The sequence below is a fragment of the Mobula birostris genome, chromosome 17 (genome assembly GCF_030028105.1).
Source record: "Mobula birostris isolate sMobBir1 chromosome 17, sMobBir1.hap1, whole genome shotgun sequence".
Taxonomy (NCBI): Eukaryota; Metazoa; Chordata; class Chondrichthyes; order Myliobatiformes; family Myliobatidae; genus Mobula; species Mobula birostris.
The window spans coordinates 72,472,235-72,494,095 of NC_092386.1; the positions used below are offsets into that span (position 1 = coordinate 72,472,235).

The 21,861-nt window shown below is 44.2% G+C and overlaps 1 protein-coding gene across 1 annotated transcript in view; it reads right to left on the reverse strand.

Moving 5' to 3' along the window:
• Window positions 1-7,451, reverse strand: part of LOC140211457 (uncharacterized) — a 52,734-nt gene extending 45,283 nt beyond the window's left edge. Inside the window, exons 1-2 of the mRNA XM_072281157.1 lie at window positions 7,127-7,451; window positions 2,393-2,993 (exon numbers count right to left, since the gene is read on the reverse strand). Of these exons, the coding sequence (XP_072137258.1) occupies window positions 2,393-2,993; window positions 7,127-7,397 (872 nt within the window). The 5' untranslated portion in view covers window positions 7,398-7,451. The remainder of the gene's footprint in view (window positions 1-2,392; window positions 2,994-7,126) is intronic.
• Window positions 7,452-21,861: the final 14,410 nt, after the last annotated feature.

Here is a 21,861-nt window from a genome sequence, read left to right on the forward strand (position 1 = left end):
GAAGAAGGCAGCATACATGAGGTTTAGGAAGCAAGGATCAGATGGGTCTATTGAGGAATCTAGGGAAGCAAGAAAGGAGCTTAAGAAGGGGCTGGGAAGAGCAAGAAGGGGGCATGAGAAGGCCTTGGCGAGTAGGTAAAGGAAAACCCCAAGGCATTTTTCAATTATGTGAAGAAGAAAAGGATGACAGGAGTGAAGGTAGGACCGATTAGAGATAAAGGTGGGAAGATGTGCCTGGAGGCTGTGGAAGTGAGTGAGGTCCTCAGTGAATACTTCTCTTCGGTATTCACCAATGAGAGGGAACTTGATGATGATGAGGACAATATGAGTGAGGTTGATGTTCTGGAGCATGTTGATATTAAGGAAGAAGAGGTGTTGGAGTTGTTAAAATACATTAGGACAGATAAGTCCCCGGGGCCTGACGGAATATTCCCCAGGCTGCTCCATGAGGCGAGAGAAGAGATTGCTGAGCCTCTGGCTAGGATCTTTATGTCCTCGTTGTCCACGGGAATGGTACCGGAGGATTGGAGGGAGGTGAATGTTGTCCCCTTGTTCAAAAAAGGTAGTAGGGATAGTCTGGGTAATTATAGACCAGTGAGCCTTGCGTCTGTGGTGGGAAAGCTGTTGGAAAAGATTCTTAGAGATGGGATCTATGGGCATTTAGAGAATCATGGTCTGATCAGGGACAGTCAGCATGGCTTTGTGAAGGGCAGATCATGTCTAACAAGCCTGATAGAGTTCTTTGAGGAGGTGACCAGGCATATAGATGAGGGTAGTGCAGTGGATGTGATCTGTATGGATTTTAGTAAGGCACTTGACAAGGTTCCACATGGTAGGCTTATTCAGAAAGTCAGAAGTCATGGGATCCAGGGAAGTTTGGCCAGATGGATTCAGAATTGGCTTGCCTGCAGAAGGCAGAGGGTGGTGATGGAGGGAGTACATTCAGATTGGAGGATTGTGACTAGTGGTGTCCCACAAGGACTGATTCTGGGACCTCTACCTTTTGTTATTTTTATTAACGACCTGGATGTGGGGGTAGAAGGGTGGGTAGGCAAGTTTGCAGACGACACAAAGGTTGGTGGCGTTGTAGATAGTGTAGAGGATTGTCAAAGATTGCAGGGAGACATTGATAGGATGCAGGAGTGGGCTGAGAAGTGGCAGATGGAGTTCAACCCGGAGAAGTGTGAGGTGGTACACTTTGAAAGGACAAACTCCAAGGCAGAGTACAAAGTAAATGGCAGGATACTTTGAAGGAGCAGAGGGATCTGGGGGTACATGTCCACAGATCCCTGAAAGTTGCCTCACAGGTAGATAAGGTAGATAAGAAAGCTTATGGGGTGTTAGCTTTCATAAGTCGAGGAATAGAGTTTAAGAATCGCGATGTAATGATGCAGCTCAATAAAACTCTGGTTAGGCCACACTTGGAGTACTGTGTCCAGTTCTGGTCACCTCACTATAGGAAGGATGTGGAAGCATTGGAAAGGGTACAGAGGAGATTTACCAGGATGCTGCCTGGTTTAGAGAATATGGATTATGATCAGAGATTAAGGGAGCTAGGGCTTTACTCTTTGGAGAGAAGGAGGATGAGAGGGGACATGATAGAGGTGTACAAGATATTAAAAGGAATAGATGGAGTGGATAGCCAGCACCTCTTCCCCAGGGCACCACTGCTCAATACAAGAGGACATGGCTTTAAGGTAAGGGGTGGGAAATTCAAGGGGGATATTAGAGGAAGTTTTACTCAGAGAGTGGTTGGTGTGTGGAATACACTGCCTGAGTCAGTGGTGGAGGCAGATACACTAGTGAAGTTTAAGAGACTACTAGACAGGTATATGGAGGAATTTAAGGTGAGGGGTTATCTGGGAGGCAGGGTTTGAGGTTTGAGGGTAGAAGGTTGAACAGTACAACATAGGAACAGTCCCTTCACCCACAATGAGCCCAGACTGATGCCAGATTAAATGAATCCCTTCTGCTTGTGTGTAATCTATATTCCTCCATCCCTTGCATATATGGGCCCACAGAAAAGCTTTTTGAATGCCACAATCTTGTCTGTTTCCATTATCACCCGTGACAGCCCATTCCAGGCACCTACTATTCTGTAAAAGTATTACTGTGCATATTCCCTTTAAATCTCCACAATCTCTCTGTAAGGTTATGCCCTTTGGTATCCAACATTTCTACCTTGGATTTATGGTTATCTCTGATCATTCTATAAACCTTTATCATATCTCCCCCCCAAGACCCTACACTCCAGAGGAATGTTGTCATTCTTATGACAGACAATAAACAGAAACTGGTGAAGGAGAGGAAGAGTGGAAAGTAGTAAGAGTAAAATGGAAAAGGAACTTAATTCAGTTCAGTTAACACTAATTGTAAACTGGCAAATGCTTACCTACAGAAGTTAGCATAGTAACCCTGAGGTTCCAGGATCCAGTGATTGAACTCTGAAGACTGTAAGCTGACAAACCATTGGTGCAGGCTGCACTCTCCGGGAGTAGCTCTGCGAGGAAGATGGCTCCTCCTCCATCCACTAGTGCACCGTTGACTACTCCTGCTGCCACGTAAATTGGCAATTTTGTTCCTTTCAGACAGTCCCACCCGATAGGTGATGAGAAGTGGTTCATCCTGAGAACTTGTGTTGAGACAGTAGAGATTCTGAGTGAGGGCATCATGCAAGACCAGACTGCCACTATCATCAGTAAACTGAAACTGGAATCCTATCAGATCCACCCTCCACTCTCTCAGAATGATGGAAACATTGAACGTGTCATAGCCCGAGGAAGGCAGCTCACTCAGGTTCAATACCTTCTTGTCTAGTGGGTCACTGATGGACAGGTTGTTCTCGTCAAAACCAATTGTATGTATTGTTACATTGATCGTCAGGGACTTTGGATGCAAGGTTCTCCGCAGTAGTACCAACTCTGCTGCCAACATAGAGGGCTTGAGGCTGGAAATGTTAAACCACAACCATCCAGGATTGTCATATTCAGGAACTAAAATAAAGATAGGCAAAAAATATTTGAAACATACTGGTATGATACATTTCTGATTCTTTTATTAATATTTTCCTTTTGTTCCACTTTTCAGTATTTCTTCTGTTCTAATGCTTTACAAGCATAGTTTATAAATGCAATTAGTTGTTATTGTTGGCAAAATGTTTGTAATTGTGTTAATTTTGTTTACTCTTTTCTCTAAAAATTAGAGATAAATCAATGGATTATTTTAAAACAACTCAAGGGTGGTCAAAATTTGCAAGTGAATTCTCTCTATATCTTGACCTAATGTTTCAATCTCTAAACACGAGAAATTCTGCAGATGCTGGAAATTCAAGCAACACACATCAAAGTTGCTGGTGAACGCAGCAGGCCAGGCAGCATCTCTAGGAAGAGGTGCAGTCGACGTTTCAGGCCGAGACCCTTCGTCAGGACTAACTGAAGGAAGAGTTAGTAAGAGATTTGAAAGTGGGAGGGGGAGATCCAAAATGATAGGAGAAGACAGGAGGGTGAGGGATGGAGCCAAGAGCTGGACAGGTGATTGGCAAAAGGGATATGAGAGGATCATGGGATGGGAGGCCGAGGGAGAAGGAAAAGGGGGAGGGGGGAAAACCCAGAGGATGGGCAAAGGGTATAGTCAGAGGGACAGAGGGAGGAAAAGGAGAGAGAGAGAGAGAGAGAGAATGTATGTATATAAATAAATAATGGATGGGGTACGAGGGGGAGGTGGGGCATTAGCGGAAGTTAGAGAAGTCAATGTTCATGCCATCAGGTTGGAGGCTACCCAGATGGAATATAAGGTGTTGTTCCTCCAACCTGAGTGTGGCTTCATCTTTACAGTAGAGGAGGCTGTGGATAGACATATCAGAATGGGAATGGGATGTGGAATTAAAATATGTGGCCACTGGGAGATCCTGCTTTCTCTGGCGGACAGAGCGTAGGTGTTCAGCAAAACGATTTCCCAGTCTGCGTTGGGCCTCGCCAATATATAGATGGCCATATCGGGAGCACCGGATGCAGTATATCACCCCAGCCAACTCACAGGTGAAGTGTCGCCTCACCTGGAAGGACTGTCTGGGGCCCTGAATGGTGGTGAAGGAGGAAGTGTAAGGGCATGTGTAGCACTTGTACCCCATCTGTTATTTATTTATATACACACATTCTTTCTCTCTCTCTTTTTTCTCCCTCTGTCCCTCTGACTATACCCCTTGCCCATCCTCTGGGTTTCCCCCCCCCCCCCTTTCCTTCTCCTGTCCCATGATCCTCTCATATCCCTTTTGCCAATCAACTTTCCAGCTCTTGGCTCCATCCCTCCCCCTCCTGTCTTCTCCTATCATTTCGGATCTCCCCCTCCCCCTCCCACTTTCAAATCTCTTACTAGCTCTTCCTTCAGTTAGTCCTGACGAAGGGTCTCGGCCCGAAACGTCGACTGTACCTCTTCCTAGAGATGCTGTCTGGCCTGCTGCGTTCACCAGCAACTTTGATGTGTGTTGTTTCAATCTCTACCATACTTTGGCTGTGAATGACCTTTTCTCAGATCATCAGCAGTATATTGATCAGAATTTCTGCTTTGATTCCTTCAGCTATTTCTGAATGATCACTATCCTGTCAACATTGTGTCCAAAAGTCCCTGAAGTGACAAAGGAGATGCATGGAATACTTACCTTCATTAGCCAGGGGTTAGAGTACAATTTCAGGGAGCTGTCTACTAAGCTTTGTAAAACATTGATTTGGCCACACTTGCAGTTCTCTTTGTTATGCTATAATGATGATGAGATTGCAATGGGGAGGGTGCGGATTCACCCTCTGGAATGTAATATTTCTGTTAGAAGGTGTGTTATTATGTGTGTACATAATGGAGAACTTCAATTCCCAGCATGCAACGCGGGTGGTTCACCTGGAACCAAAAGTGACATCGGTGAACTGGAAGGCTGAAGGTCCTGAGTAAAATGTGGCCGAGCGGAAACAATTCTGTAAATAAAATAGTTCTAGTACTTTTGCCCACACAAGTCTGTCTTTGTTAAAGAACAAACATAACATACTGTCAGAAGTCGGCGTGAGGTCTAGATATGGATCATAACTGAATATCGTAAGCGACGAGGAAAAGAGTGACCAAGAGATTAACACTGACATACAGGCCTATGTTGACGTGATTGTCACCTCCAATCCTATATCTCCTGATAGAACAGAGTAGATCAGGACAGTAGCAGGGTCAGATGAAACAATGAAAGTACTCAAAGATCCAATACAGAAAGGATGACCAGCAACTATAATGGGGCATGCAGAGCTGAACTGTCAGGAGTGGAAGATATGGTCTTCAGAGCGTATTGGCTTTCGATTCCAGTGAACACAAAGGGCATCTTGGTGAGGAAAAATGTAAACACAGAGCTCATGAAGTGATGTACTGGCCCAGAGTGAACCAAGACATCAGCCAGACCTTTGCTTCATGTGGGATATGCTTTATCTACAGATCAAAGAAGCAAGCAGAACCACATACACCACACCGTGTACCAGACAGGTGGTACTTCAAAGCTGGAGTGGATTTGATTGATTGTAATGGGAAGAGTAACAAATAATGGGAAAACACAAATAAGAGAAAATCTGCAGATGCTGGAAATCCAAGTAGCACACACAAAATGCTGGAGGAACTCAGTGGGCCAGGCGGCATCGGTGGAAAAGAGTACAGTCGACATCTTGAGCCGAAGTACAGTCCTGCCAAAGGGTTTTGGCCTGAAACATCTACTATACTTTTTTCCATAGATATTGTTGTAATAGGTAATATGTTCATAACAAAGTACTGCAGTTTCCAGTATGCAGTGCGGGTGGTTCACCTGGAACTGCAAGTGACGTTGGTGAACTGGGAGCCTGTGCTAAAGTGTGGAGTTAGAAGCCATCATTGTCTTCTGTTAATAAATGTGTTAGCATTTGAAAACTCAAACAAAGGCTGTCTTTTATTAAGAACAAACATAACACTGCCAGCGGAAGTGGTGGAGGCAAATAAAGTGTTAATGTTTAAGTGGTATTCAGAATGGACAGGTAATGGATGGAGGTCATGTGCAGGCAGATCGGACTAGCTTAAATTCACACCAAGTGTTTGTTCTTTTGGATATGGGATTGTTCTTTTGGACCCGAGAACATTGGTTTAACGCGTGGACTAAGAGTCTTGGGGGGGAATCTAGGGAAAAATATTTTTACATGGGGGTGGTTGAACTCTGAAATATGGTACCTCTGAAACTAGTACCTCTGATAAGATTCTCTCAACATTTAAGAAGCATCTGGATGAGTACCTGAATCACCAAGGCAAAGCAGGCTGCAAGCAAATTGGATTTGTGTATGTGGGGACTAGAAGATTGGCATTGACGAAGTGAGGTAAAGGACCTTTTTCTGTGCAGTATGGTTCTGACCTGTACCAGTGACCCTACCACTGGTACAGGTCTAAGGTTCTTCCATTTTTGCTCCAGTGCATTCATTGTCTGAGCTCAAGCTGACAGCAGGGAACACTGCTCACTGCTCATCCACACTGCAATCAGTTGCCCTGGGCACCCTTTGTCATCCATGCCCCAAATAACTTAATGTTGACTCTTGAGCAATGGGATCATTAGCACAAATAACTGCAAGCCAACTGCATTGGTACAATCCCCCCAACCCATCCCTATATTCCCAATATTTTAGCACTAGGCTTTGCTTGCAAGTTAATTCAGTGTTGAAACAATTCTGTTTTTTGTATAGAAGAGCTATTAATTTGAGCTCTCTTAACTGAATAGGATGCAACTAATCTGGAAGGATTATTTGAGATATATCTGTATTCAAAACAAAGTACATTTCTGGTATCTGAACTACAAATTATGGGACCTCTCCATGTAATTTTAATAATGATACTTCCATTAAAGCAGATTTTTTTGCTCTTGGCATACCTATTTCAAACAAATCTGCGTTCTCTCATAAACCGAATGAAAAATATTCTTGCATTTTTCCTTCTCTTAATCCTTAATCTGATGCAATGGAACCTACCGTATGCTTTCAGTAAATAACAAAATGAAGTGGGAATTTAGTGCTAAGGAAAGGTTTGATTAAAATAACTCTAAATTGACATAAGCAGATCTTGTGCAGAATGAACTGTTAGCAAAACTTACCTCTGATACTCCTGAAACTTTGGACCAGAGTTCCCTCGGGTTCAGTGGAATCCTTAGCTGCTGATGAACTGAGCTGTCGATAGAGTTTTCTCATGTAGGGATGAAGTTTAGTACGCTGTGGAAATGTAAGTGTATTTATATGTAACATCTCCAGAATGGCCTTACTAAATGGCTGCTGTATTCCATGACTATCTGCATAGTAATATGTTAGCTCTGATGCCAAGAAGCAGATGAGCAGGCAAGATGTGAAAAGAAAGCTGAACTTTCCCATTGAAACTTTTGTCTCCTAAGATATTTTTTCTTTGCAACACACCCTCAGCTGAATTGTTGTGTGTGCTCTGAGCCTCGTAGTACAAGGGGGAGTGATAATGAACTCCAGCCAGGAAGCTGATGTTAATTAATTGCAAATTCTTGAAGCACTTGGCAGATTTTGAAACTCATTAGTAGCACTAAGAAACAGCAGGAAATCAGCAGTTAACCCACTGGGGACCAAGAATAACTTTGGATTGCAATAAAACATAGCAGTTAGAAAGGGACAAACAAAAGGATTTACCCCCAGCTGATTGATTACAACTTTGCAATTCAGCCCCCACTATTATTTTCTATATTCATTTGGTGTTTCCTGGGCAATGTAGCATTCAGGGTGAAAGCAAGCTGGCAACCCATACCATCCATTTTGTGTGTCACCACAAATCATTCACGGTCTTTCCCAACCAGAAGTTCTGGATGAAACATGACATCTGCAATCTGCTGACAGCCAGATCAGTGGTATTCAAGTCTGGTGACCAGGAATGTTACAAGAGGTCCATCTCACGGGCGAAGTGGCAATTTCAGACTAAACTTGAATCAGTGAAGGATGCTGAACAGTTATGGCAGGACTTGAATCCTATCATCTCTTATAAAGTTAAATCAAGTGACATAGGAGACAGCAGATGAGTTCAATGACCATCAAAATGTGGAGGAACCATCACAAACACCCACATCTCCTGATGACCTATGATTTCAGTTTCTGAGGCGAATGTATGAGCAGCCATCAGGTAGGTGAACCCACAAAAAGGACAAGCTCAGTGGCCATTGTCAGGGTGGACAGAGTCAGAGTGGTGATCTTGATACTTCAGTTCTTCCAGGCTTCAATGAAGAGATGCTTCAGTTAGAGAAAGCAAAAGAAAAGAAAAGTTTTCTACTTCACTTCTTTATATCTGCTCAGCTCGGACAGGCAGGATAGTGAAAACCTCCTCTTGCGGGATGTAGGAAGGCAGGGAGATCTCCAGTGTTCCTGACGACTACAACCGAGAGAAGTACATCCAGCTGCAGCTCCTAACACTCCACATTAAGGAGTTGGAACAGGAACAAGATGAATTCTGGATCATTCCAGAGGCTGAGGAGGTGATAGATAAGATACATAAAATACAAGGTGCAAAACACAGGAAACTGGGCAACAGTCAGGAAGTGGAAGGGGTTACGGATCCAGTGCAGAGTACCCCTGTGACCATCCCCCTCAACAACAGGTATATCACTTTGGATACTGTTGGGGTGGATGATCTAACAGAGGAAAGTCACAGTGTTCGGGTCTCTGGCTCTCAGAAGAGAAGTGGAGAGGGGAGAAGAAGAAGCATGCTGTGGAGACGAGGTACACTGAAGAGGGGACCTGATCAGTAGGGGAGTAGACAGGAAGCTCTGTGGGTGAGAACGATATTCCTGGATCTTATGTTGCCTCCCGGGTGCCAGGTTCCAGGATATCTCAGTTCGAGTCCTTAGCATTCTTAAGTAGGAGGGTGAACAGCCAGAAGTCATGTTAAAGGTTTAGCATAGGGGGGGTTCAGGGAGTTAGGTGATAAGTTAAAGGTCAGGACCTCCAGGGTTGTGATCTCAGGATTGCTACCCGTGTCCCGTGCTAGTGAGACCAGAACTAGGAAGATTATACAGTTTAACACATTGCTAAGGAGTTGGAGCAACACTCACAACACTCTGGGGGAACTCAGCAGGACGAAGGGCTCCGGCCTGAAACGTCGACCGATCTTTTCCACGGATGCTGCCCGACCTGCTGAGTTCCTCCAGCATGTTGTGAGTGCTGCTTTGACCCCAGCATCTGCAGATTATTTTGTGCTAAGGAGTTGGAGTAGGTGGCAGGGCATACGATTTTCGTATCATTGGGTTCTCTCCCAGGGAGAGTGGGACTTGTACAGAGGGATAGTTTGCACCTGAATTCAATGGGGAAAGTTTGTTAATGCTGCACAGTGGGATTTAAACTAGAGTTACAGGGGGATGGGAACCAGAGTGCCAGAACAGTTAGTGGAGAGATTGTGGAGGCAGGTGTTGATAAGACCTCTGACAAAGTTAAGAATCAAAAGGTTGAGCGTGGTGTGACTAGTGTCCTGAGCTACCTGTACTTCAATGCAAGAAGTGTCGGAGGAAAGGCAGATAGGTGGCTAGTTTACAAATAGAGGCAATGTGTAGTGAGGAGAGGCTGTTGATAGGGCAAAATTGCTGTCAATAGGATGAGTTGCAACATAAAAGGTGGACAACATCAAAAAGGATGAACAATGGTCTGAAGGTGTTCTATTGAATGCGTGCAGTATACAGAATAAGGTCGATGAACTTGAAGCACAGTTGCAGATGTATAATGGTGTCGGCACCACTGAATCATGGCCGAAAGAAAATTATAGCTGGGAGTTTCATGTCCAAGGATACACATTGTATCAAAAGGACAGACAGGAAGGCAAAAGGGGGGATGTTGCTCTGTTGGTGAAAAATCAAATCAAATCAAATCATTAGAAAGAGGTGACATAGGGTTGGAAGGTGTTGAATCATTGTGGATAGAGCTAAGGAACTGCAAGGGTAAAGAAAGCCTTGATGGGAGTTGGATACAGACCCACAAATAGTAGTAAAGATGTGATCTACAAATTTCAACAGGAGGTAGAACATGCATGCCAAAAGGGCAATGTTACAATAGTCATGGAGGATTTCAATATGTGGGTAGATTGGGAAAATCAGGTTGGTTCTGGATTCCAGGAGGGAGAATTTCTAGATTGCCTACAAGATGGATTTTATAGCAGCTCGTGGAAGAGCGCACTAGGGGACCAGCTATTCTGGATTGGGTGTTGTGTAATGAACCACAATTGATTAGAGAGCTTAAGGTAAAGGAGCCCTTAGGACAAGTGATCATAATATGATAAATTCACACTGAAACTTGAGAAGGACAAGTTAAAGTCAGATGTATCAGTATTACAGTGGAGTAAAGGGAATTACAATGGCATGAGAGGAGTTGGCCAGAATTGATTGGAAAAGAACACTGGCAGGGATGACAGCAGAGAAACAATGGCTGGAATTTCTGGAAGCAGTTTGGAAGGCACACAATATATACTTTTGTACATCCCAAAGAGGAAGAAGTATTCTAAAGGAAACAAGCCACAACACTGGCTAACAAATGAAAGCCAACATAAAAGCCAAAGAGAGGGCATATAACAGAGCAAAATTAGTGGGAAGTTAGAGGATTGGGAAGCTTTCATATACTAACAGAAGGCAACTAAAAAGTCATTAAGAAGGTAAAGATGGAATATGAAAGTAAGTTGTCCATTAATATTAAAGAGGATACCAAAAGTTTCTTCAGACACATAAAGTGTAAACGAGAGGTAACAGTGGATATCGGACCGCTGGAAAACGATGCTGGAGAGGTAGTAATAGGGGACAACAAAATGGCAGATGAACTGAATAAGTATTTTGCATCAGTCTTCACTGTAGAAGACACTACAGCATGCCAAAAGATCGAGAGTGTCAGGGGGCAAAAGTGAGTGAAGTTTACATTACTAGGGAGAAAGTTCTTTGGAAACTGAAAGGTCTGAAGGTAGCTAAGTCACCTGGACCAGATGGTGTACACCCCAGGGTTCTGAATGAGGTGGCTGAAGAGATCACAGAGGCATTAGTAATGATCTTTCAAGGATCACTAGATTCTGGAATGGCCATGCACTTTGTTAGAAGAAATGAACGGGTCGACTATTTTCTAAATGGAGAGAAAATATAAAAAAGACTGAAGTGCAAAGGGGCTTGGGCGTCCTTATGTAGGATTCCCTGAAGGTGAATTTACAAGTTGCATACATGGTGAGGAAGGCAAATGCAATGTTAGGATTCATTTCAAGAGGACTGGAATATAAAAACAAGGATGTAATGTTGAAACTTTATAAAGCACTGGTGAGGTCTCAGTTGGAGCACTGTGAGCAGTTTTGGGCCTCTTATCTTAGAAAGAATGTGCTGAAACTGGAATGGGTTCAAATGAGGCAGGAATGGATGGCTTGTCATATGAAAAGCTCTCAGAAGAATGAGGAGTGACCTGATTGAAACCTATCGAATGGTGAAAGGCTTCGATACAGTGGATGTGGAGAGGATATTGCCTGCAGTGGGAGAGCCTAAGACTAGTGAACACAGCTTCAAAATAGAGGGGTGCCCTTTTGAATGGAGATGAGGAGGAATTTCTTCAGCCAGAGAGTGGTGAATCTGTGGAATTCTTTGGCACAGGCAGCTGTGGAGGCCAAGTCTTTATGTATACTTAAGGCTGAGATTGATTGGTCAGGTCGTGAAGGGATATGGGGAGAAGGCAGGGTATTGGGGCTGAGAGGAAAATTGAATCAGCCATGATGAAATGGTGGAGCTGACTCGATGGGCCAACTAACCTAATTCTGCTCCTATATCTTATGGTCTTAAATAAATACCCAGCTCAGACAAGGCTGCTGGCCAAGTGTTAAATATCTGAGCTGATCGACTAGCTCAAGCATTCATGAGATCTTTAATTTCTCACTTCCACAGTCTGAGGTATCAGCAGACTTCAATTTTACCAGAGCCCAAGAATAACATGGTGATCTGCCTCAATGACTATCACCCAGCAGTCCTTACAACCATAGTGATGAAGTACTTTGAGAGGTTGGTGATGAAACATGTCAACTCCTGCCTGAGAAGTGACTTGGATCTCTTCCAGTTTGCTTACTGGAGCAACAGGTTCACAGCAGATGTCATCTCATTGGCTCTTCACTCAACCCTGGAACATTCGGACAGCAAAGGTGCATACGTTAGGATGCACCTTATTGACTATAGCCCAGTATTCAATACCATCGTCTCCTGAAACCAAACCACTAAGTTCCAAGTTCTTAGCTTGAATACATCCTTGTGCATTAGGATCTTCGTTTTCCTCACTTGCAGTTTGAATTGGCAATAACATCTCCTCCCCGATCTCCATCAGCGAAGGTATACCACAAGTCTGTGTGATTAGTCACTTTACACTTGTGACTGTGTGGCTAAGCACAACTCCAGTGCCACGTTCAAGCTTGCCGTTGACACCAGTGTCATAGGTCAAATCAAAGATGGTGGTGAATCAGCATGTGGGAAGGAGATTGAAAATTTGGCTGACTGGTGCTACGACAACAACCTCTTACTCCATGTCAGAAGACTAAGGAGCTGATTATTGACTTCAGGAGGAGGAAATCAGAGATCGGTGCGCCAGTCAGAGGTGGAGAGGGTCAGCAACTTTATATTCTTCTTAAAGAGTGGAGTGACACTTACAATTTTGCAATCCTCTGGAATCATTTCAAAATCCTGTGCTTTTTGAAAGATCATTACTGATGCTTCCACAATCGCTTCAGCTACCTCTTTCAGAACCCTGGGGTGTAGTCCATCTGGTCCAGGTGACTTATCTACCTTCAGACCTTCAGCTTCCCAAGCAGCTTCTCCTTAACAATAGTAATGACACCCACTTCTGTCCCGACACTCTTGAATTTCTGGGATACTGCTGATGTCTTCCACAATGAAGACTAATGCAAAATATTTATTGAGTTCGTCCACTATTTCTTTGTCCCCCATTACATTTGTCCTCCATTGACATTTTCCAGCATTCCCGTATTCACTCTCACCTCTCAATTACTCTTTACATATCTAAAAGAACATAGTACAGTATCTATTCTATATTATTGGCTAGCTTACCTTCATAGTTCATCTATTTTCTCTTTATTGTTTTTTCTAGTTGCCTTCTGTTGGTTTGAAAAAGTTTCTCAATTCTCAATTCTCTAGCTTCCCTCTAATTTCTACAATAAGAGTTCAAATTTCAAAGTAAATTTATTATCAAAGTACACATATGTCATGATAGACAACCTTGAAATAAGTTTCTTGTGGGCATACACAGTAAATCCAAGAAAAACAATAGAATCAATGAAAGACCACATCCAACAGAGTGTCCAAACAACCAATGTTTCAGGACAACATATTGCACAAATACAAAATTTAAAAAAAACAATAACTATCAAGAACATAAGATGGCAAGTCCTCGAAAGTGAGTGGATTTTGTGGGAACAGTTCAGTGACGGGGTGAGTGATGTTCAGTGACGTTATTCCCTCTGGTTCAAGAGCCTGACGGTTGACAGGTAATAACTTTTCCTGATCCTGGAGGTGTGGGTCCTGAGTACCCTCCTCCTAATGACAGTAGTGAGAAGACAGCATGACCAGGGTGGTGGGCTCTCTTTTGCTATTATGTTGTCTTTGACTTCGCTTGTCAGCCGTTGTTGCCTCATTCTCCCTTTACAATACTTTACCTTCTGAATTGCTGCTGGAAACTTCAGCATCATCCCTTTTAGTGTCGCCTTCCAATGCACTGTTGCCAACTCCTCCCTTATGCCTCTGTAATTCCCTTTGCTACACAGAAATACTGATTCATCTGACTTCAGCTTCTCCCTCTCTAACTGCAGAGTGAATTCTATCAAATTAGGATCTAAGGGTTCCTTTATATTAAGAGGGTGCCTCTGGCACAGCATTGACCACCCTACTGTCTTACAACACTTCATCCATTGCTAATAATGGTGCAAATACTCAGCTAGGATTCCCATAATTTTCTCACTAGCTTCCCATAGTGTTCCGGAGGCCCTGGAGATTTGACTACCTTCATATATTCTAAGGCAGCCAAAATCCCCTCTGCTGTAATGGAGACGATTCCAAGACCTCCCCATTAACTATTTCAAGATTTGGTTTATATATTTCTCCACAGAAAAAATGCTGGAAATATTCATTGAGTCATACTTCTCTTAATTTTTAAAATATGCCTGTTATGATGTTCAAGTTTTTGTTGTAAAATGCTAACCTATTTTTCAGAATTTTAGCAAGTGTACGGTATGTTGTTTTGATATTATCTTTTTTATTTTCTTTAAAGGAGTGTACAAATGTGAAACACAGGGGAAAAGGCACAAACCAAAGTGCCACAAAGAGCAATGTGGAGATGTTGTCAGAGGGAGATCAGAAGTGGCAATAGCACCGGATTTCTTGGAATACTGCAATGGAACTTCACCTAGAATTTAATGGTTGAGATGGCCCTGAAAAGCAACCAATTAGCTATTATTGAATGCATCAGCATATTCTACACTTCTGTATTGCAGGTAGGAAACTGCTAAAGACTGTAGAAATCACAGAAACAGGTCAGTCAGCTCACCACATCCATTCTGGCCAGCAGGAATCCATCCATAATAGTCCCTTCTTCTGGCATGTGGCACATGGCACGGCACCTCCTATGCCTTGGCGATAGAAATGCTCACCTGCAAATATATCTCAGACTTTTAAGTGATGTTTGATAGGCACATGGATGTAAGGAAGATGAAGGGACATGGTGTAGTTAGGAGGGGTTAGTGTTTCGGTATTTTTGATTTGCTTTTTATCTGGTTCAGCACCACACTGTGGGCCGAGTGGCCTGCTCCTGTGTTTTGTTCTATGAATCTCCTCTCATTCTCTTACACTTCAGCGAATAAAGTCATAAACTATTAAATCTTTCCCTACAACTTTCCCTCAAGTCTTGGCAAAATCCTTTAAAATTTTCTCTGTACTCCTTCAATCTTATTGATATCTTTCCTGTGGGTAGGTGCCCAAAATGGCACACCATATTCCAAATTTGGCCTTATTCAACTTTAACATGGCATCTCATCAACACTACACAATACACTAATTTATGAAGGTCAATGTCCCGAAGCTCTTTTTACAGACCCATCTATCTGTGACACCAATTTCAAAGAAGTATGGATCTGTATTCCTTGTTCCCTTTGTTCTACCACATTCCCTGGTGCCCTGGGATTCACTGTGTATGTCCTAGCCTTGTTTGTCATCTCAACATCAAGATTTCACACTTGTCTGCGTTAAATTCCATTATTTTCAGCTCAAATTTCAAAGTTCAAAGTAAATGTATTTTCAAAGTACATGCAAGTTTAAAGAAACACAATAGAATCAATGAAAAACTATGTAGAAACAAAGACAGACAACCAATGTGCAAATGCGAAAAGAAACACATAAATAATAACAATAATAGATAAATAATATATAAAATTAAGAACATGAGTTGTAGAGTCCTTGAAAATGAGGCCAAATGTTTTGGCAACACACATCAAAGTTGCTGGTGAACGCAGCAGGCCAGGCAGCATCTGTAGGAAGAGGTGCAGTCGACGTTTCAGGCCGAGACCCTTCATCAGGACTAACTGAAGAAAGAGCTATGTAAGAGAATTGAAAGTGAGAGGGGGAGGGGGAGATCCAAAATGATAGGAGGAGGGGGAGGGATGGAGCCAAGAGCTGGACAGGTGAGTGGCAAAGGGGATATGAGAGGATCATGGGACAGGAAGCCCAGGGAGAAGGAAAAGGGGGAGGGGGGAAAAACCCAGAGGATGGGCAAGGGGTATAGTCAGAGGGACAGGGGAGAAAAAGGACAGTGAGAGAAAGAATGTGTGTATAAAAATAAATAACGGATGGGGTACGAGGGGGAGGTGGGGCATTAGCGGAAGTTAGAGAAGTCAATGTTCACGCCATCAGGTTGGAGGCTACCCAGACGGAATATAAGGTGTTGTTCCTCCAACCTGAGTGTGGCTTCATCTTTACAGTAGAGGAGGCCGTGGATGGACATATCAGAATGGGAATGGGATGTGGAATTAAAATGTGTGGCCACTGGGAAATCCTGCTTTCTCTGGCGGACAGAGCGTAGGTGTTCAGTGAAATGGTCTTCCAGTCTGCGTCGGGTCTTGCCAATATATAGAAGGCCACCTCGGGAGCACCGGAAACAGTACATCACCCCAGCCCACTCACAGGTGAAGTGTCGCCTCACCTGGAAGGACTGTCTGGGGCCCTGAATGGTGGTAAGGGAGGAAGTGTAAGGGCATGTGTAGCACTTGTTCCGCTTACAAGGATAAGTGCCAGGAAGGAGATCAGTGGGGAGGGATGGGGGGGGGGAACGAATGGACAAGGGAGTCACGTAGGGACGATCCCTGTGGAAAGCAGAAAGAGTGGGGAGGGAAAGATGTGCTTGGTGGTGGGATCCCGTTGGAGGTGGCGGAAGTTACGGAGAATAATATGTTGGACCCGGAGGCTGGTGGGGCGGTAGCTGAGGACAAGGGGAACCCTATTCCTAGTGGGGTGGTGGGAGGATGGAGTGAGAGCAGATGTGGGTGAAATGGGGGAAATGTGTTTGACAGCAGAGTTGATGGTGGAGGAAGGGAAGTCCCTTTCTTTAAAAAAGGTGGACATCTCCCTCATTCTGGAATGAAAAGCCTCATCCTGAGAGCAGATGCGGCAGAGACGGAGGAATTGCAAGAAGGGGATGGCGTTTTTGCAAGAGACAGCGTCTTGAAGTAGTAGTAGTAGAGAATCACTAGATTCTGAATGGTTCCAGAATACTAGAAAATTGCAAATGTCACTCCAGTCTTCAAGAAGTGAGGGAGGCAGAAGAAAGGAAATTATAGGCTGGTTAGTATGATTACAGTGGTTGGGAAGATATTGGAGTCGATTTTTAAGGATGTGGTTTCAGGGAACTTGGAGGTACATGATAAAATAGGTTGATGTCAGCATGACTTCCACAAGGGAAAATCTTGTCTGTGTCATGGTCCGGTCCATGAAGTCCGCATTCCGGTTCATGATCCGGTCCATGGACTCAGGACTCCGGGTCTTCCAGCTGTCCCTTGTCTGACTAAATCAAAGGCACCTGATTCCCATCTTTGGGCTTGCAGTATAAGTAGCCTTGGGATTGAGAGTGGGCTGCTGGTTTGTCTTGTCAGTTCCCTTTGGAACAATCTGCTGGTGGAAGGCTAGAGCAGCCAATTGCCATCTTTAGGCCATGTTGGGAAACCATCCCCTCATGGAGCCTTGCTGTTAGTAGTTGGAGCTGTCTGTGGTATGGATTTGGCTGTTTCCTGGGCCATCTGAGTGGCTACCAGCCACTCCAAGCTAGGTAGGGATCTGGCTGTTTCCATAGCCAGCTGAGGTTGCTGACTGAACTGAGACTTGGAGCTACCCCGGAGCAGAGATGGAACTGTCTGTTCTTTGGTGTTGTCTCTTCTTATCCTAGCCTCTGTGGGGTAAGTCAGGCTGTCTTGCCGTTGCCCTGTGGGGGTCATGTCTTGTCCTTGCCTCTGTGGGGTAAGTCAGGCTGTCTTGCTGTTGCCCTGCAGGGGGATATGTCTTGTCTTTGCCTCTGTTGGGTAAGTCTGGCTGTCCTGCTGTTACCCAACAGATGGACCTGTCCCACCTTGGTGTGGAGAAGTTGAGTCTTAGCTTGTCTTAGGATAAGTCCTGGCTCTATGTCTGTGTTCTGTCCTGTATCATATTAAAGATGAGTCCCAGCTTGTTGAAGGATAAGTCCTGGCTCTGTGTTGATGTTTAGTTCCCAGTCTGTCTCTGTGCTCTGAGAACCTAAGCCTTGACAATCCCGCAGCCAAGCTCCAAGAACCCAAGCCTCGAGGATCCCAAGCCAAGCTCACGACTCAAGACCCTAGCCTCAAGCCATGTCATGTCCTTGCCTGGTTCTGGGGTCTGAGCATGAGGCAAGACCCAGGTTCTGGGTCCTTGTCCTGTCTCGGGCTTGGAGTCCAAGCCTTATCTCCTAGTCCGTGGTTCCTAGTCCTGATCCTGCTTTCCCTAGCCCTAGTCTGCGTTCTTGTCCCTGCTCCTGGTCTGAATCCTGTCATGTCCCTACTCTAGTCAAGTCCTGTTTCTTGTACTTCAGGGTCTGTTCCCAGCCACCACCCTGACAAATCTATTGCAATTCTTTGAAGAAATAACAAGCAGGATAGACGTAGGAGAATTGGTTGATGCTGTGTACTTGGATTTACAGAAGACCTTTGACAAGGTGCCACACATGAGGCTGCTTAACAAGCTAACAGTCAATGGTATTACAGAAAAGTTACTAGCATGGATAAAGCACTGGCCAATTGGAAGGAAGCAAACTGTGTGAATAAAAGGAGCCGTATCTGATTGGCTGCTGTTGACTAGTGGTGTTCTACAGGGCTCTGTGTTGGCACCACTTCTTTTGTGTTATATATCAATGATTTGTATGACAGAATTGATGGCTTTGTCATGTGTGACACCAAGCAGAGCTGCAGGACGGATGATGCTAATGAGAGAGATAAGGGAAGACAATGGAGAAACATTCAAAATGCTAATAAGAGAGAGATTAACGAGAAAGAAACACAATTCCGATGTTGACGTCTGCGACAGGTCGTTTGCTTTGAACCTGAACTGTTTGAAGTTTGATGGACAGGTGATACCCCAGCAGGGGGATAAAAATAGCAGGTTTGCTAAGGTGCTGGACACATGCCATAAGACCCTGGAAACAGCAGTGTGCCCCAAAAGTTGGTGGGAGCTTGGAGGACCGGTTCGTGGGAATTGGTTAGAGGCTCACAGGGTGTAAAGGTACGATCGGTGGGAACCTGGTGTGTGTCCGCCCTTGCCTGGGTGCTGGGTTCACCGCGGGAGAATGATCATATCCAGAATGGAGGGGACAGAGTCAGTGACCACAGATGGATCAGAAGGCATTGAAATTTGCCTGAAACCGACTGCCTCTTGCCCGCCCCGCCCCCCCCCCCAACAACGATTACTTCGAACTGCATTAGACTGAATTGAACTCTGCTTCACTTAAGATGGATCATAGAAACATAGAAAATAGGTGCAGGAGTAGGCCATTTGGCCCTTCAAGCCTGCACTGCCATTCAGTACAATCATGGCTGATCATCCAACTCAGAACCCTGTACCTGCCTTCTCTCCATACCCCCTGATCCCTTTAGCCACAAGGGCCATATCTAACTCCCTCCTAAATATAGCCAATGAACTGGCCTCAACTGTTTCCTGTGGCAGAGAATTCCACAGATTCACCACTCTCTGTGTGAAGAAGTTTTTCCTCATCTCGGTCCTAAAAGGCTTCCCCTTTATCCTCAAGCTGTGACTCCTCGTTCTGGACTTCCCCAACATTGGGAACAATCTTCCTGCATCTAGCCTGTCCAATCCCTTTAGGATTTTATATGTTTCATTTTACCCTAGACTGCAATAGAGCAGTCTGTGTATACTATCATTGCTAACCTGTTACATTTGTATCCTTGAGATTAGTGTACTGTATTACTTATTTCTTTAATAAAACTTTATTAATTCCTAGTAATCACAGACTCCAACACGTGTTCCATTTCTGCTGGTTTGGCAACCCAGTTACGGGGTATGTAACAATATGAAGGTAGGTGGGGGACAGGTGGTGTTGAAAAGGCAAGGACATTGCAGAAGGACTTAGACAGATTAGAAGAATGGACAAAGAAGTGGCAGATGGAATACAGTGTTAGGAATTGTATGGTCATATATTTTGGTAGAAGAAATAAAGGTAAGGATTATTTTCTGAATGGAGAGAAAATTCAAAAATTTGAGCTATAAAGGGGCTTGGGAGTCCTCATGCAGGAATTTCTAAAGGCTACTTTTCAGGTTGAGTTGGTGGTGAGGAAGGCAAATGCAATGTTAATGTCATTTAGAGAGGAATAGAATATAAAGTTAAGGATATAATGTGGAGGCTTTAAAGGCCTCACTTGGGGTATTGTAAACGGTTTTGGGCCTCTTAGCTGAGAAAGAATGTGCTGACGTTGGAGATGGTTCAAAGGAGGTTCACCAGAACGATTCTGGGAATGAAGGGTTGACCATATGAGGACCAATTGATGGTGCTGGAATTCAGAAGAATGGGGGAAATCTGATTGAAACTGAATGAATGTTGAAAGGCCTCGATAGAGTAGTTGTGGAGAGAATGTTTCCTACGGTGGGACAGTCCAGACCAGAGGGCAGAGCATCAAAATAGAGGGGTGTCAATTTTGAACTGAGATGAGGAGGAATTACTTTTGTCGGAGTGTGGAGACTCTGCGGAACACATTGCAACTGGAGGCTGTGGAAGCGAAGTCATTGGGTATATTTAAAGCAGAGATTGATAAATCCTTGATTGGTCAGGGCTTGAGGTGATACAGGGAGAAGGCAGGAGATTGGGGCTGAGTGGAAAATTGGATAAACCATGATGGAGCAGACTGGAAGGAGAAATGGCCTAATTCTGCTCCGATATCTGATGGTCTTGTGGTCTAATAGGGGACTCAGTATTAAGCTGTGCAGATAGGCAGTCAGCATTCCAAGATGGGGTATTGTCTCCATAGTCAAGAATATTCCCAGTGGGTACACGACATTCAGAGAGGGGCAGGTGAGAACGCAGAGGTTCTGCTGCATGAAAATGTAGGACATCTGCAGTTGTAATCTCATGATTACTACTCATGCCATGAGCCAGAAAAGTGAGAAATAGATGCTGAGTGCAGTTCAATACATGGCTAAGGTGCTGATGCAGGAAGGAGACTTGTGGATCATTGGGCTCTCTTCCAGGGCAGGTGGGATCTCTACAAACAAGACAGTTTGTAACTGAACTGGAGATACCCTTGCTGGGCAGTTGGCGAGTACTACTCTGGAGAGTTTGAATTAGTGTGGCGAGGTCTGCGAATCACAGCAGCGGGAAAACAGTTGGTAGAATTGAGGGCAAGAAAGATGGTTTGAAGAATCAGGAAGGAAGAAACAAATAAACATGGTGGGACAGCTGGGCTGAAATGTGTTTATTTCAATGCTTGGAGTATTTTGCATCACGAGGATGAACTTAGAGCCTGGGATTACGATGGGACCTGGATGCCTGAGGGTCAAGACTGGCTGCTCAGTGTTCCTGCATCTTGTTGTGTAAGATGTGATAGAGTGGGGGGTGGGGGCAGGAGAGGTAGAGCAGTTGCTCTGCTGCCAAGGAAGAATGTACAGGGAAGATGTACTGTTGGGCTCATTCACAGAGACAGTTTCAGTCGAGTTCAGAAACAAGATAACTGCAATTATGTTGATGGGGTTGTATCATAGGCCTCACCAGAGTGGCCGAGGTTGAGGAACAGATATGTAGACAGAATGTGGAAAGGTGCATAAACAGTGTTGTCATAGTGGGAAACTTCAACTTCCCCAATATTAATTACAACTTTCTTAATACAAAAAGCTGAGATGGGGCATAATTTCTTAAGGGGCTCCAAGATGGGTTCTTGAAACCTCATAGTCATACTTTATTGATCCTGGGGGAAATTGGTTTTTGTTATAGTTGCACCATAAATAATAGTAATAAAACCATAAATAGTTAAATAGTAATATGTAAATTATGCCAGGAAATAAGTCCAGGACCAGCCTATTGGCTCAGGGTGTCTGACCCTCCAAGGGAGGAGTTGTAAAGTTTGATGGCCACAGGCAGGAATGACTTCCTATGACACTCTGTATTGCATCTCGGTGGAATGAGTCTCTGGCTGAATGTACTCCTGTGCCCACCCAGTACATTATGTAGCGGATGGGAGACATTGACCAAGATGGCATGCAATTTAGACAGCATCCTCTTTTCAGATACCACCATGAGAGAGTCTAGTTCCATCCCCACAACATCA